This window comes from Tachyglossus aculeatus, chromosome 26, assembly GCF_015852505.1.
Source record: "Tachyglossus aculeatus isolate mTacAcu1 chromosome 26, mTacAcu1.pri, whole genome shotgun sequence".
Lineage (NCBI taxonomy): Eukaryota > Metazoa > Chordata > Mammalia > Monotremata > Tachyglossidae > Tachyglossus > Tachyglossus aculeatus.
In genome coordinates, this window is record NC_052091.1 from 6,343,174 (window position 1) to 6,357,707 (window position 14,534).

Genomic DNA, 14,534 nt, shown 5'->3' on the forward strand with positions numbered 1-14,534 from the left:
CTCCAGTGCCAATAAAAATATTTTCTGACCTCGTTTCCCTGCTCAATCAATCGATGGGATTTATGGAGCGCTTACTCTCTGCAGAGCAATGGACTGAACACTTGGGAGAGGACGACAGAGTTAGTAGATATGATCCCAGCTCTCAAGGAGCTTACGATCCATTCTGCACAGAGCACTGTACTGAGTGATTGACAGAGGACAGTAGAGTTAGTAGACTACACCTCTGCCTTCAATAAATCAATCAATCGATCATATTTATTGAGAGCTTACTGTGAGCAGAGCACTGTACTAAGCGCTTGGGAGAGAACAATACAACAGTGTAACAGAGTTGGGAGACACATTCCCTGCCCACAAGATTTGAGTCTACTCTTCACAGAGGACAGTACTGTACTGAATGCTTGGGAAAGGACAATAGACTTTAGTAGACCCCATTCCAGCCCTCAAAGAGCTGACAGTCTACTCTGCACAGAGCACTGTAGTGGACAATTGGGAGAGGATAATGGAGTTAGTAGGCGTGACCCCTGCCCCCAAGGAGCTTACAGGGTAGCGATTTCTAACAATCAAACAGTGGAGAAGCAGCATGGCCTAGTGGATAGAGCATGGGCCTGGGAATTAGAGGACCTGGGTTCTAATCCTGGCTCCGCCACTTGTCTGCTGTGTGACCCTGGGCAAGTCGCTTTGCTTCTCTGGGCCTTAGTTATCTCATCTGGAAAATGGGGATTAAGAATGGAAGCCCTATGTGGGACAGGGACTATGTCCAACCTGAATTGCTTGTATCCAGCCCAGTATTTAGTACAGTGCCTTGCGCATAGTAAGTGCTTAACAAATACCAAAAAAAAAAAAAGGTAGCCAGGTGGGCAAGTGCTGGGGTGGAGGACTGGGCCCTTCCCAGGCAAGGAAACATAAGTACAGTTTGGGGGTGGCCCCCCTCACCCACCAAATCCCTCCATGAGCCTCCACACATCTCCCCCTTTCTGCCTCCTGGGCACACAGCTCACCTTGCCAGGAATTGGTTGTGAGGTGGAGCGTTCATTCATTCAGTCAGTCATTCGGATTTATTGAGCACATACTCTGTGCAGAGCACTGTGCTAAGTAGCTGGGAGAGTACAATATAGCTGTAAACAGATACATTCCCTGTCTACAACGAGGATGCTTGCGTCCTGCAAATGGGAGAGGGGAACCCAGAAGGACTAGGTTCTGGTACTCTGTCGTATCGTTCTCCTCCAAGCCTGGGCCTCAGTTCCCTCATCTGTAAAATGGGGATGAAGCCTGCGAGCCCCATGTGGGAGAGGGACTGTGTCTAACCCGATTTGCTTGTATCTACCCCAGCGCTTAATATAATGCCTGGCACATAGTAAGCGCTTAACAAATACCACAATTAATGTTATTATGAGGACACTGAGGACCAGAAGGGTTAAGTATGCCCTCCCTCTGCCCATCCGCCAAGCTAGCTCTCTTCCTCCCTTCAAGGCCCTACTGAGAGCTCACCTCCTCCAGGAGGCCTTCCCAGACTGAGCCCCTTCCTTCCTCTCCCCCTCGTTCCCGTCTCCATCCCCCCCATCTTACCTCCTTCCCTTCCCCACTGCACCTGTATATGTGTATATATGTTTGTACATATTTGTTACTCTATTTATTTTACTTGTACATATCTATTCTATTTTATTTTGTTAATATGTTTGGTTTTGTTCTCTGTCTCCCCCTTTTAGACTGTGAGCCCACTGTTGGGTAGGGACTGTCTCTAGATGTTGCCAACTTGTACTTCCCAAGCGCTTAGTCCAGTGCTCTGCACACAGTAAGCGCTCAATAAATACGATTGATGATGATGATGATGATGAAGTAACTTACCCAAGTTCACACAGCAGACAAGTGGCGGAGCCAGGATTAGATCCCTGGTGTCCCGTCTCCCAGCACCGGGTGTCCTGTTTGGAGGTTTACGTTCCAGGCCGCGGGGCTCAAGACCCAAATTGGGCTGCCCGCAAAATGAAGGTGATCATCAATCAATCATCAATCGTATTTATTGAGCGCTTACTGTGTGCAGAGCACTGTACTAAGCGCTTGGGGAGTACAAGTTGGCAACATGTAGAGACAGTCCCTACCCAATAGTGGGCTCACAGTCTAAAAGTGATGGGGGTCGGGAGTGGGGAGTGGGGAGCAGTTCTGATGGCCTGAGTCAAGGCACCTCCTAAGGGTTCCACCCCCAACCGTGGAGCACAGAGGAGAGGGGGTGGGAGAAGAAGGAGGAAGTCAAACAGGCAAGGGACAGATGGGTTTGAAAAGCCACCTTCCCTCACCCCCTCCCCTTTCCCTTCCTTTCTCCTCCCTTCCGGCCCCTTCCCCTCCCTCCCCTTCCCTTCTTCCCCCTCCCTCTTTTTCCCTTCCCCTTCCCCACCCTTCCCCTTCCCTTCCCCTCCCTCCTTGTATGGGACCCCAAGGTCACAAGCTGTTTTTGATTTTCATCCCCATTTCGGTCAATCACTGCTCCCTGACAAACACCATTCTCATCCCCCAAATCCCCATTCCCCGAGAGCCCCCCCACAAAACCTTACCCTGATGCAGAGACCCAAGAAGCCGCCACCTTCTGCCATGAGCAACTTCATGTAGTGGTTTACTTTATTTTTTTTTGTTTTTCAGAGATAATCTTTCCCCCCCCCAAAAAAACTCCTGTCCAGCCAGGAGGGTGAGGCAGCAGTGTTCAGCTCTCAGTTCTGAGAGCCACCGCTGCGACTGATGGAATTGCAATGAGAGAAGCCTGAAGGTCCAATAACGATCATAATAATTGTGGTATTTGTTAAGCGTTTGGTATTTGCCAAACATTTTATTAAGTGCTGAGGTAGATTTAAAGATGATCAGGTCAGGGACAGTCCTACTTGGGACTCACAGGCTAATTAGGAAGGAGAAGAGGTGTCGAATTCTCCGAAGCAGCGTGGTGCAGCAGATGGAGCGCAGGCCTAGGAGTCAGAGGTTGTGGGTTCTAATCCCGGCTTTGCCACTTACCCTGCTGTGTTACCTTGATCAAGTCGCTTAACGTCTCTGAGTCTCAGTTACCTCATCCATAAAATGGGGATTGAGACTGTGAGCCCCACGTAGGACAAGGGACTGTGTCCAACCCGATTTTCTTGTATCCACCCCAGTGCTTAGTATAGTGTCTGGCACATAATAAGTGCTTAATAAATACCATTATTCTTATTCTTATTCTCCTTATTATTAACCCCTGTTTTACAGATGAGGAAACTGAGGGACAGTGAAGTATGCTCCACTCCCAGTGAGGTGTAGCGTAGAAAACACAAAGACCACAGCTCGCTCCAAGTCTGGGAGTCAGAAGGTCATGGGTTCTAATCCCAGCTCCACCACTTGTCTGACATGTGACCTTGGGTAAATCACTTCACTTCTCTGTGCCTCAGTTACCTCATTTGTAAAGTGGGGATTGAGACTGTGAGCCCCACATGGGACAGGAACTGTGTCCAACCCGATTGGTTTGTATCCACCCCAGCGCTTAGTACAGTGCCTGGCACATAGTTAATGCTTACCAAATACTTATTGTTACTGTTCTTCTTATTATTATTATAATCAGGCACATTTAATTCCTCCCCTCCAAGGAGGGCTTAACACACAACCCGGAGAAGCAGCATGGCCTAGTGGATAGAGCACAGCCCTGGGAGTCAGAAGGTCATGGGTTCTAATCCCAGCTCTGTCACTTGTCTGCTGTGTGACCCTGGGCAAGTCACTTAACTTCTCTGTGCCTCAGTTCCCTCATTTGTAAAACGATGATTAAGGGTGTAAGCCCCTTGTGGGACAGGGACTGTGTCCAACCCAATTATCTTGCATCTACCCCTGCACTTAGAACGGTGCCAGGCACAAAGTAAGATTTAACAAATATCATTATTATTATTACTATTATTATTATTATTACAACCACTGGTCCAGACACAAAATGACCGACAGACAAAGCACTTAGAGTTCTAAATTGTGGTCCATTTTCACGGGCAGGGTTTTAACACACGAATGATTGAGGTCAGAGATGTCGTCTACTAACTCTACCGTCCTCTCTTAATCGCTCAGTACAGTGCTCTGCGCAGAATAGACCGTAAGCTCCTTGAGATCAGGGATCCTGTCTACTAACTCTGTCATCCTCTCCCAAGCGTTCAGTCCATTGCTCTGCAGAGAGTAAGCGCTCCATAAATCCCACCGATTGATTGAGCAGGGAAACGAGGTCAGAAAATATTTTTTATTGGCAACGGAGGGTTCTGGCCCAACCACCGGAAGTCGGAACGGGGAGGGGGAGAAGGCGGTTTGCTCCGGCCCGAAGGGCGAAGGGGACGGGGCCTTCAGGTGGGGGACACCCGCAACTCCTGGAACTCGCCGTCCACGGGCACTGTGCTTTTTGTCAAGCTGGAGGCAGAGCCGGGCTCCTCGGCGAAGGCCCGCTCCAGGGCGGAGGGCAGGGAGCGAAGCAGACGCTTCTGGAAGTCCCGGCCCAGGAAGACATAGAGCACGGGGTTCAGGCAGCTGTTGACGCAGATCATGCAGAAGGCCAGCGGCCCCAGGATGGACAAAGAACGGTTCAGGTCCGATCGCCGGCCCAGGATGGACGCCAGCTTCAAGAGCGACAGCAGATGGAAGGGGAACCAGCAGAGGAAGAAAGCGGCCACCACAGCCCCGAGGACCCGGAAGGGCCGATTGGAACGCGCCAAGCGCTGGCGCCAGATCCGGCTGGCGAGGAGGATGCAGCAGCCCCCGATGACGACCAGCGGCACCACGAAGCCGAGCACGAAGCGGGTGAGCACCAAGGCCGAGAACCGGGGCCCCTCCACGGCCGGCCTCCTCCCCGGGTCCCCCCGGGTCTCGTTCCAGGGGTCGTAGTTGATGGCGCAGTCCGTCTTTCCGGTCCTCGCGTTCACGGCGATGTCCCGGAACACCAGGTAGGGGCTGCTGAAGGCCAGGGCCAGGAGCCAGGCAACCCCGGCCGCCAAGTTGGCCCTCCCCCAGGTGCGGTGGTTCCGGGCCCAGACGGGCCTCAGGACGCAGATGCAGCGGTCGGTGGAGATAAGGGTCAGCAGGAAGACGCTGGCGAAGAGGTTGAAGATGCTCAGCGGGTGGTAGAGTTTGCAGAGCAGCCGGCCAAAGGGCCAGTGGAAGCCCAGGGCCACGTAGACTATACTGAAGGGCAGGAAGAGGCAGAAGGTGAAGTCGGCCACGGCCAGGTGGAGGAACCAGACGCTGTTGACGGAGCGGGGCATGCGGAAGCCGGACACCCAGATGACCAGCCCGTTGCCGGCCATGCCCAGGAGGAAGGTGACGATGAAGACTACCACGGACAGGATTTGGAGGAATCTCAGGGTCTTCCTCAGGGAAGCGGAAGGGGTGGCCACCGGTGGAACTGTAGAACTGTCAAGGACGTCCAGAGGGAACGAACCGTTCTCCATGGTCCTCCTCCTGACACACATGTGCACATGCACACAACCATACACATACTGTGATCCTATTTCCGGCCCCTCACTCCCTCCCCACCTCTCCTCCCAGATGCTAACCTGACCCGGATCCTTTCTCTTCACTTCCCTCCTCTCAAGTCCCCGTTTCCTTCTTGAAGGCCTTCTTTCCTTTTAAGGTCCCTGTTCCCTCCCTACAAGTCCCCTCCTCTCCTACGATCCCTTCTACCTTTGGCTTCAACTCACGTCCTGGAAGAGCCGGGGCCTCCAACAGCTGGGGTCTCCAACAGTAGAGGCCCCAAACAGCAGAGGCCTTGAACAGCTGGGGTTTCAAACAGCTGGCGCCTAGAACAGCCTGGGACTAGAGCAGCTGGGTACTAGATGAGTGGGGGTTTTAATTACTGGGGCTTTGAGTGATGAGATCTCCCTGGAGCCCCATCTCCACTCTGCAGCCTCCGACCCCTGTGCTGTGGGGCCGAGCGCTGCGGGAACTAGGCTGAGGAAACGGGTGAAGCAAAGAGATGGGTGAAGAAATCCTGTTCCAGAAAGGGTCTTGAGCAATGAGAAGTCAGAAGCTCAAAGTAGGCGTTAAAACACATGGTTTCCGGGGGCAGATGCTGGGGAGGGTGGGAGAGTGGGAGTCTCCCTACCTCTTCCGACCCCTGCCCACCCACCCAACCCACCCACCCACCCACACACCCAGATGCTCAGAGTTGGCCAGGCCAAAGCAGCTGGGAGTTCCTGACTGGGATGGTGAGCGAGAGGCAGGAGATGTGTCTGGGAGAATGTGGTTGGGAAGGGAATGGATGGGAGCGGTCCCAGGAGCCAGGCACCATGATAGTTCCTGTCAGAGAGAGGATCTGCTGATGTCTGCACGGGGCGGCCGGGAAGAATGCCTCTGTGGGTAAATCTGGACCCTTGTGCTTCTTGTAGTGAGAAACAGAGTGGCCTAGTGGAAAGAGACCAGCACTGGGAGTTAGATGACCTGGGTTCTAATTCTCGCTCCGCCACTTTCCTCCTGTGAGATCTTGGGCAAGTCACTTAACTTATCTATGCCCATGCTCATCTGTAAAGTGGGGATTCAATACCTATTCTCCCTCATACTTAGAATGTGAACCCTGGTTGGAACACAGATAGTGTTTTTTGATTTTTTTTCCCTTTTTTTTAAAATGGTATTTGTTAAGCACTTACTATGTGCCAAGCATGGTTCTAAGCCCTAGGGTAGATATAACCTAACTCCTTCATTCATTCATTCAATCATATTTATTGAGCGCTTACTGTGTGCAGAGCACTGTACTAAGCGCTTGGGAAGTACAAGTTGGATCAGGTTGGACACGGTTCACATCCCTCATGGGACACACAGTTTTCATCCTCGTTTTACAGATGAGGTAAATGGGGCACACAGAAGTGAAATGACTTGCCCAAGATCACCCAGCAGACCAGTGGCAGAGCCATGATTAGTTTCCAGGTCCTTCTGACTCCCAAGACCACACTGTATCTATTAGGCCACACTGCTTCTCAACCTGAGGTGTTTGACCTGAATACCTCCTACCTACCCCAGCGCTAAATATAGAGCTTTGCACATAATAAATGATTAATAAATACTGCAATTATGATTAGTAGTATTAATATTAGTATTATCATTACTCCCTTAATCAAAGTGGTATTTGTTGAGCATTTATTGTGTGCAGAGCACTGTACTAACTGCTTGGGAGAGTAATAATAATAATAATGACATTTATTAAGCGCTTACTATGTGCAAAACACTGTTCTAAGCGCTGGGGAGGTTACAAGGTGATCAGGTTGTCCCACAGGGGACTCGCAGTCTTCATCCCCATTTTCCAGATGAGGTCGCTGAGGGACAGAGAAGTGAAGTGACTTGCCCAAAGTCACACAGCTGACAATTGGCAGAGCTGGGATTTGAACCCACGACCTCTGACTCCAAAGCCCGGGCTCTTTCCACTGAGTACACTTCAATGGAATTGGTAGACATGATCCTTGCCCTCAAGGAAGTAGCAAACTAGAGGAAAAGCTTACAGTCTAAAGGACTAGACTCGAATTTATTAGCAATCATTATTTAAATTATATAGCGAACAATTAAACTGATAAATAACACAATGAATAATTAGGTATATTTCCAAATGATTGCTGTAATTGCGGTATTTATTAAGCATTTACACTGGGAACTGTGGAAGATACAACGTAAGCAGCGTGTATAGAGTAGTAGTTGTAGTATTTATTAAGCTTTTACTAGGTGCACAGCACTGTACTAAGCACTAGGGAAATGTTCCCCACTCTCAAGAGACTCCAGTCGTTGCCCGCCCACCTCTGGATTAAGCAGATGCTCCTCACCATTGGCTTTAAAGCAGTCCATCACCTTGCCTCCTCCTACCTCACCTCACTTCTCTCCTACTACAATCCGGCTCACACTTCAATCACACTTCATTCTCACTGAGCCTCGCTCTCACCTATCTCACCGCCGACCTCTTGTCCATGACCTGCCTCTGGTCTGGAGTGCCCTCCCTCCTCAAATCTGACAGGCAATTATTCTCCCCCCTTTCAAAACCTTATTGAAGGCACATTTTCTCCCTGATTAAGCCCTCCTTTCCTCCTCTCCCACTCCCTTCCACATCTCCCTGACTTGCTCCCTTTACTCATCCTCCTTCCCAGCACCACATCACTTATGTCCATATCTGTAGTTTTTTTTATATTAATGTCTGTTTCCCCCTCTAGACTGTAGGCTCATTGTAGGCAGGGAATGTGTCTGTTTATTGTTACACTGTACTCTTCCAAGTGCTTAGTCCGGTGCTCTGCACACAGTAAGTGCTTAATAAATCTGACTGACTGGGAAAGAATATGCAGCTGGGAATTAGGCACAGTTCCTGGCCCTTAGGGAGATAATGATCAAAAAATATAAGAGGGAAGAAGCGTCCGGTGATAGACAAGTAGAGATGAAACAAAATGCTGTGGGCAACATAAAGACAAGAACAGAGGAACAAAATAAAAACAGAGATTTCTAGGGCCTTGCGGCTTGAGGACCAGAATTTTGGGCTCCCTGTGGTTCAGAGTCCACAGTCACAACCACGGCCACAGTAACTTACAGCAGCAGCTGCAACAGTCTTCCAGAAGTTTTATGGTGCCAGGCTGAGGCTGCTTTAACCGTGTCCTGGTGGGGTGATGGGAGGCAGGTTGGGTTGGAGGGTCTTCGGTGACATAGAAGAGAGAGTGGGACCCCAGGGAGACGGTGTGGCAATCCAGAAGAGGAGGACGCGAGGCCCCTGGAAGTGACAGTGGAAAGTCGGCAGGTTCCCAGTGGATTTGCTCTGCCATCATCCCTCCCCAAATAGGGACTCACAAGTAGGGAAGAGGCAGAGGAGGACCCTGAGGCCCAGAGAGGTTAGATGACTTTCCCAGAGTCACCCAGCAATCCGGGAGCCCAGCTGAAACGAGAACTCGGAACTTTTGACTCTCTGGCCCCCGTTCCAGCTCCTTGCCATTCGGGTGTCACTGCTCAGACACCAGTGGTTGGGAGGGGAGAGGCATGTTCCTGCCACCAGCGGGACATGCAAAGCAGAATCTGTGTACAGCAGATCCAGTTTTACACAGAAAACTGAGGGTGATGTTCCAGAACAATAACAAAGTCTCCCAGATGAGCAGATGTCAATGTATTTGAAGAGAAGAGGGGCTGGGATAGCCGGAATTAAACATCATCACAAGGAAATCAATCAATAGTATTTATTGAACAATTGAACACTTACTATGTACAGAACAAACACTGTACTAAGCACTTGGGAGAGTACAGTACAAGAGACTTAACAGACACGTTCCCTGCCCCTAAGGAGCTTTCAAACTACTTTTTAAATGGTATTTGTTAAGCGTTTACTACATGCCAGCCACTGTTCTAAGCACTGGGGTAGATACAAGATAATCAGAGTGGATATGGTCCCTGTCCCATATGGGGCTCACAATCTTAGGTCCCCTTTTACGGATGAGGTAACTGAGGTCCGGAGAAGTGAAGTGACTTGCTCAAGGTCACACAGCAGACAAGTGGTAATAATAATAATAATAATAATAATGATAATTTTGGTATTTGTTAAGCACTTACTATGTGCCAAGCACTGTTCTAAGCGCTGGGGGAGATACAAGGCAATCAGGTTGTCCCACATGGGGCTTGCAGTCTTAACCCCCATTTTCCAGATGAGGGAACTGAGGCCCAGAGAAATGAAGTGGCTTGCCCAAAGTCACACAGCTGAGAAGTGGCAGAGCCGGGATTAGAACCCATGACCTCCGACTCCCAAGCCCGGGCTCTTTCCACTGAGCCACGCTGTAGAGCCGGAATTAGAAATCGGGTCCTTGTAATTCCCAGGCCTGGGATCTATCCACTAGGCTATGCTGATTCTAGAGGGAAAGAGAAAGGAATTGGGGGAGTGGTCTCAGACACAGCAGAGGAAGAGGGTGGGATAGGTCAGAGTTGTCAGGTGAGTTTTTGAGGAGAAAGAGGAGGGGGAGGAAGAAGAGGAAGCTTCTCTCCATTTCTACAGAGACCTGAACAGGGGAAATGAACTTTAATTGCAACACGCGAGAGGCCATTAGGAAACATGGGATGATATCTCCAGGGCAGACTGTACCCTAGTCACCTCTGGAGAATAACTTCTTCCATCATTTTCACAAGCTCACCTAGACTGTAAGCTCGTTATGGGCATGGAATGCATCTGCTGTTATACTATACTCTTCCCAAGCCCTTAGTACAGTGCTCTGCACGCAGAAAGTGCTCAATAAATACAATTTAATGAATGGATGAATCCATTTTGTTTTTTTTTTTTAATCGACGGCAGGTTTCTCAAATCCCCAAATCTTAGCGGGTCGGGGATGAAGGACCATGGCTCCTTCGTACGTTCTGGCCTCTTGTAATGATGCACTGAGTTGTCTGAGGGTCAAACGATTATGCCACTATCTCCGGGTTGTGGGGTGTATGTTTCATGGGGTGAACTGTGGATTTTGCAATAACTGTGGTATTTGTTAAGGGCTGTACCAAGTGCTGGAGTGAATCCAAGATAATCAGGTGGGACATAGTCCCTGTCTCACATGGAGATCGCAGTCTACACAGGAAATAGAACAAGTATTGAACCCCCATTTTACAGATGAGAAGCAGCGTGGCTCAGTGGAAAGAGTGTCAGAGGTCATGGGTTCAAATCCCAGCTCCGCCAATTGTCAGCTGTGTGACTTTGGGCAAGTTATTTCACTTCTCTGTGCCTCAGTTACCTCATCTGAAAAATGGGGATGAAAACTGTGAGCCCCACGTGGGACAACCTGATCACCTTGTATCCACCCCAGCGCTTAGAACAGTGCTTTGCGCATAGTAAGCGCTTAATAAATGCCATTATTATTATTATCATTATTAGATGAGGAAACAAGTTCAGAGAAGGTTAGTGATTTGCCCAAGATCACGCAGACCGCAAGTGGAGGAAATGAGATTAGAAACCAGGTCCTCTGACTCTCGGGTCCACGCTCTGAGTTCCTCCTCTAGAATGTAAGTTCCATGTGGGCAGGGAACGAATATAGCTACCAATTCTGTTCTGTGCTCTCCCGAATGCTTAATATAGGGCTCTGTACCCAGTATGTGCTCTACGAATCCCATTGATTGACTCACTGATTGATTTCCACTAGGCAGCGGAAAGAGCAATGCGGCGCACTTTACTGGATGCGTTGGTCTGCTGCGTGACCCTGGGCAAGTCATTTAACCTCTCTGGGCTTCAGGGTCTTCATCTGTAATTCCTGCCTCTCCTTTCCTCCGAGATTGGGAGTCCCTAGTGAGGCAGGGATGGTTGAGAGAATCAACAAGAGGCCAGGCCTCCTGCCCACCACCATATCCAGGGGTTTTTGCATCCCCCTCTAGCCCCACTGGGAAAGGAGCACGGCCTAGTGAATAGAACATGGGCCTGGGGGTCAAAAGGACCTGGGTTCTAATCCCGGCCCTGCCACTTGTCTGTAGTGTGACCCTGGGCAAGTCATTTCCCTTCCCTGGGCCTCACTTACCTCCTCTGTAAAATGGGCTTTAAGACTCTGAGCCCCAGGTGGAACAGGGACCGTGTCCAACCCAATTTGCTTGTATTCACCTTAGCGCTTAGTACGGTGTCTGGTGAATAGTAAGCGCTTAACAAATACCATTATTATTACCAGATAAAGAATAAAGAAGGGTCACGTTCCCTGTCCTCAAGGATCTTCTGCTCTAATGGAGAAGAGTAGCTGCAACTCAGGGTAATTGTGGACTGTACTCTGCACATAGTAGGCCCTCAATAAATAATAACTGTGGTAGTTGCTAAACGATTACTAAATGCCAAGCACTGTATCAAACTCTGGGATGGATACAAGGTAATCAAGTTCCACATGGGTCTCTCGGTCTAAGTAGGAGGGAGAACAGGGGTTGAATCCCCATTTTGCAGGGGAGGGAACTGAGGCACAAAGTCATTTGCCCAAGGTCACAAAGCAGGTAAGTGGTGAAGCCCGAATTAGACTACCTCATGTCCTCTGACTCCCAGGACAGGGTTATTGATTGGATGTTCACTGTCCCGGTTGGAGGTTCTGGTCACATCAAAAGCACTAAAAACACTTCAAAATGGGCCTGAAATGGACTTCCAGAAGCAGCGCTTTCATTAATCACATCGGGGGAGAGAGAATAGTAATAATAATAACAAAAACGGTGGCGTCTGTTAGGTGTCGACTATGTGCCAAGCACTGTACTAAGCTCCAGGATAGAGATAGGATAAATAGATGGGACACAGACCGCTGTCTCACCCTACGCCTACACTGTATCACCCCTACGCCTCACCCTACTAGGAAGTCCAAGAAGGAGGCAGAACTGCCATTGAATCCCCATTTTACAGATGAGGAAACTGAGGCACCAAGAAGCCAAGGAATTTGTCCAACATCGTACAGCAGGAGAGTTGGGGAACCAGGATTAGAACCCAGGTCTTCTGACACCCAGTACTGGGCTCTTTCCCCTAGGCCACACTGCTTCTCAGGCTGGCTCGTGTTTCTCCCTCACTGGATAAAGGGTCACTCTTCCCCAACCCCCAGGCAGGGCCAGAGGGGAGGACTCAGAAGGAGACAGGCGTCAGGGAGGGTCTTAGAGGGGTTCCACTGAGGCACACTGGCCCTGGCTGTAAGCTCTGAGGCCGAGGGAGGGCCCCCCCAGAGCTTGTAATAATAATAATAATTTTGGTATTTGTTGAGCACTTACTATGTGTCAGGCACTGTGCTAAGCGCTGGGGTGGATAGAGCTAATCATCATCATCATCAATCGTATTTATTGAGCGCTTACTATGTGCAGAGCACTGTACTAAGCACTTGGGAAGTACAAATTGGCAACATATAGAGACAGTCCCTACCCAACAGTGGGCTCACAGTCTAAAAGAGCTAATCAGGTTGGACACAGTCCCTGTCTCACATACGGCATGCCGTCTTAATCCCCACTTTACAGATGAAGCAACCGAGGCCCAGAGAATCGAAGTGACTTGCCAAGGTCACACAGCAGACAAGTAACGGACCTGGGATTAGAACTCAGGCCCTTCTGACTCCCAAGCCCGTGCTCTACCCACTCGGCCACACTGCTTGTGGAGGGCAGGGGGAGGACCTCACAGCTCCTGGGACTCGGTTTCCTGGGGAGAGGACACAAAGCTGCTCCCCTTGAAGCCGGTGTCGGCCGACTCTTCCGCGAGAGCACGCTCCAGGGAGGCAGGCAGAGACCGGAGCAGCCGCTCCCGGAAGTCCCGGCCCATGAAGACGTAAAGTATGGGGTTCAGGCAGCTGTTGACAAAGGCCAGGCTGCTGCTGAACGAACCCACGACCTCCAACCAGGGGCCCGTATCCTCCAAGCTGTTCAGCTGAATAAAGAGCTCCACGAAGGACACCACGTGGAAGGGCAACCAACAGAAGAAGAAGGCGGCCACCACGGCGGCCAGCACGCGGAAGGGCCGGTTGGAGCGCATCGTCTGGCCCTCCCGGAGCCGGGCCGCGATCAGGCCGTAGCAGCTGCAGATGATGACCAGAGGCACCGCGAAGCCGAACGTGAAGCGGATGGCCACTTGGGCCTTGTGCCTCGGGATCACCTTCGTCAGCAAAAGCTCGGGGTCCTCGGCGGTCTCATTCCAGGGGTCGAAGTTCAAGAAGCAGGCCACGTAGCCGTCCTCCTCCGTCACTGTGTCTCTGTAGATCAGGGTCGGGAGGCAGAGGACCAGGGCCAGGAGCCAGATGGCCCCGGCCCCCAGGGCCGCCCGCCTCGGGGTGCGGTGATTCCGGGCCCAGACGGGCCGGAGAATGGAGATGCAGCGGTCCATGGAGATGAGGGTCAGCAGGAAGATGCTGGCGAAGAGGTTGAAGGTGGCCAGGGTGGGGAAGAATTTGCAGGCCAGCCAGCCAAAGGGCCAGTGGAAGTCCAGGGCCGCTTGGGCCACGCTGATGGGCAGGAAGAAGCAGAAGATGAAGTCGGCTATGGCCAGGTTGAGGAACAGGATGGTGGTGACCGTGCGGGTCATGCGGAAGCCGGCCACCCAGATGACCAGCCCATTGCCGACCGTGCCCAGGAGGAAGGCCAAGGAGTAGATGACCATGCTGAAGACCTGGAGGGCGAAGGTGGTGGGGCCCGAGTCCTCGAAGAGGGGTTCCTCTGAGGCCGTGAGGTTCTCAGAAGTGAGCGGACTCGACGTGACGTTCTCCATCCTCCACCTGGGACACGGGAGGTAGAGCTCAGGGCCTGGCCTTAGGCCCCACCCCTACCCCCATCATTCCTCGGGCTTTGCCCTGCCCCACTTTCCAACAAGACAGGAGCAGAGACCACCCAATGGACCTTCAGCTCATCAACCCCTCAACCCCCAAACTCTTGGAAACTCTGGGGCCGAGGAGGCTCCTCTAAACTGTAAGCTCGTTGTGAGCAGGGAACATATCTGTTATACTGTACTCCCCAAAGCACTTAGTACAGAGCTCTGCATGCAGTAAGCGTTCAATAAATATGATTGACTGATTGAGTTCAGACCAGATGGTTCAAGCCCGGGGCTCCTCACCCTCCCCTCAGAGACTTGTATCTGTGTCGGAGGTAACAGGACTTAAAGG

General features: G+C 51.0%; 2 protein-coding genes across 3 annotated transcripts; both read right to left on the reverse strand.

Moving 5' to 3' along the window:
- Positions 1-4,260: 4,260 nt before the first annotated feature.
- Positions 4,261-5,703, reverse strand: LOC119946129 (N-formyl peptide receptor 2-like). 2 transcript variants are annotated; one of them, XM_038767553.1, is made up of 2 exons: positions 5,673-5,703; positions 4,261-5,433 (listed from the first exon to the last, which is right to left on the reverse strand). In XM_038767553.1, exon 2 carries the CDS (start codon positions 5,421-5,423, stop codon positions 4,326-4,328), a length of 1,098 nt encoding a protein of 365 aa, XP_038623481.1. In that variant the 5' UTR covers positions 5,424-5,433; positions 5,673-5,703; the 3' UTR covers positions 4,261-4,325. The 2 variants fall into 2 exon arrangements, with proteins under 2 accessions (XP_038623481.1, XP_038623482.1); XM_038767554.1 differs by having other exon boundaries at positions 5,656-5,674.
- Positions 5,704-13,060: 7,357 nt separating this feature from the next.
- Positions 13,061-14,143, reverse strand: LOC119945678 (N-formyl peptide receptor 2-like). The gene has a single exon (XM_038766798.1). It carries the CDS (start codon positions 14,141-14,143, stop codon positions 13,061-13,063), a length of 1,083 nt encoding a protein of 360 aa, XP_038622726.1.
- Positions 14,144-14,534: the final 391 nt, after the last annotated feature.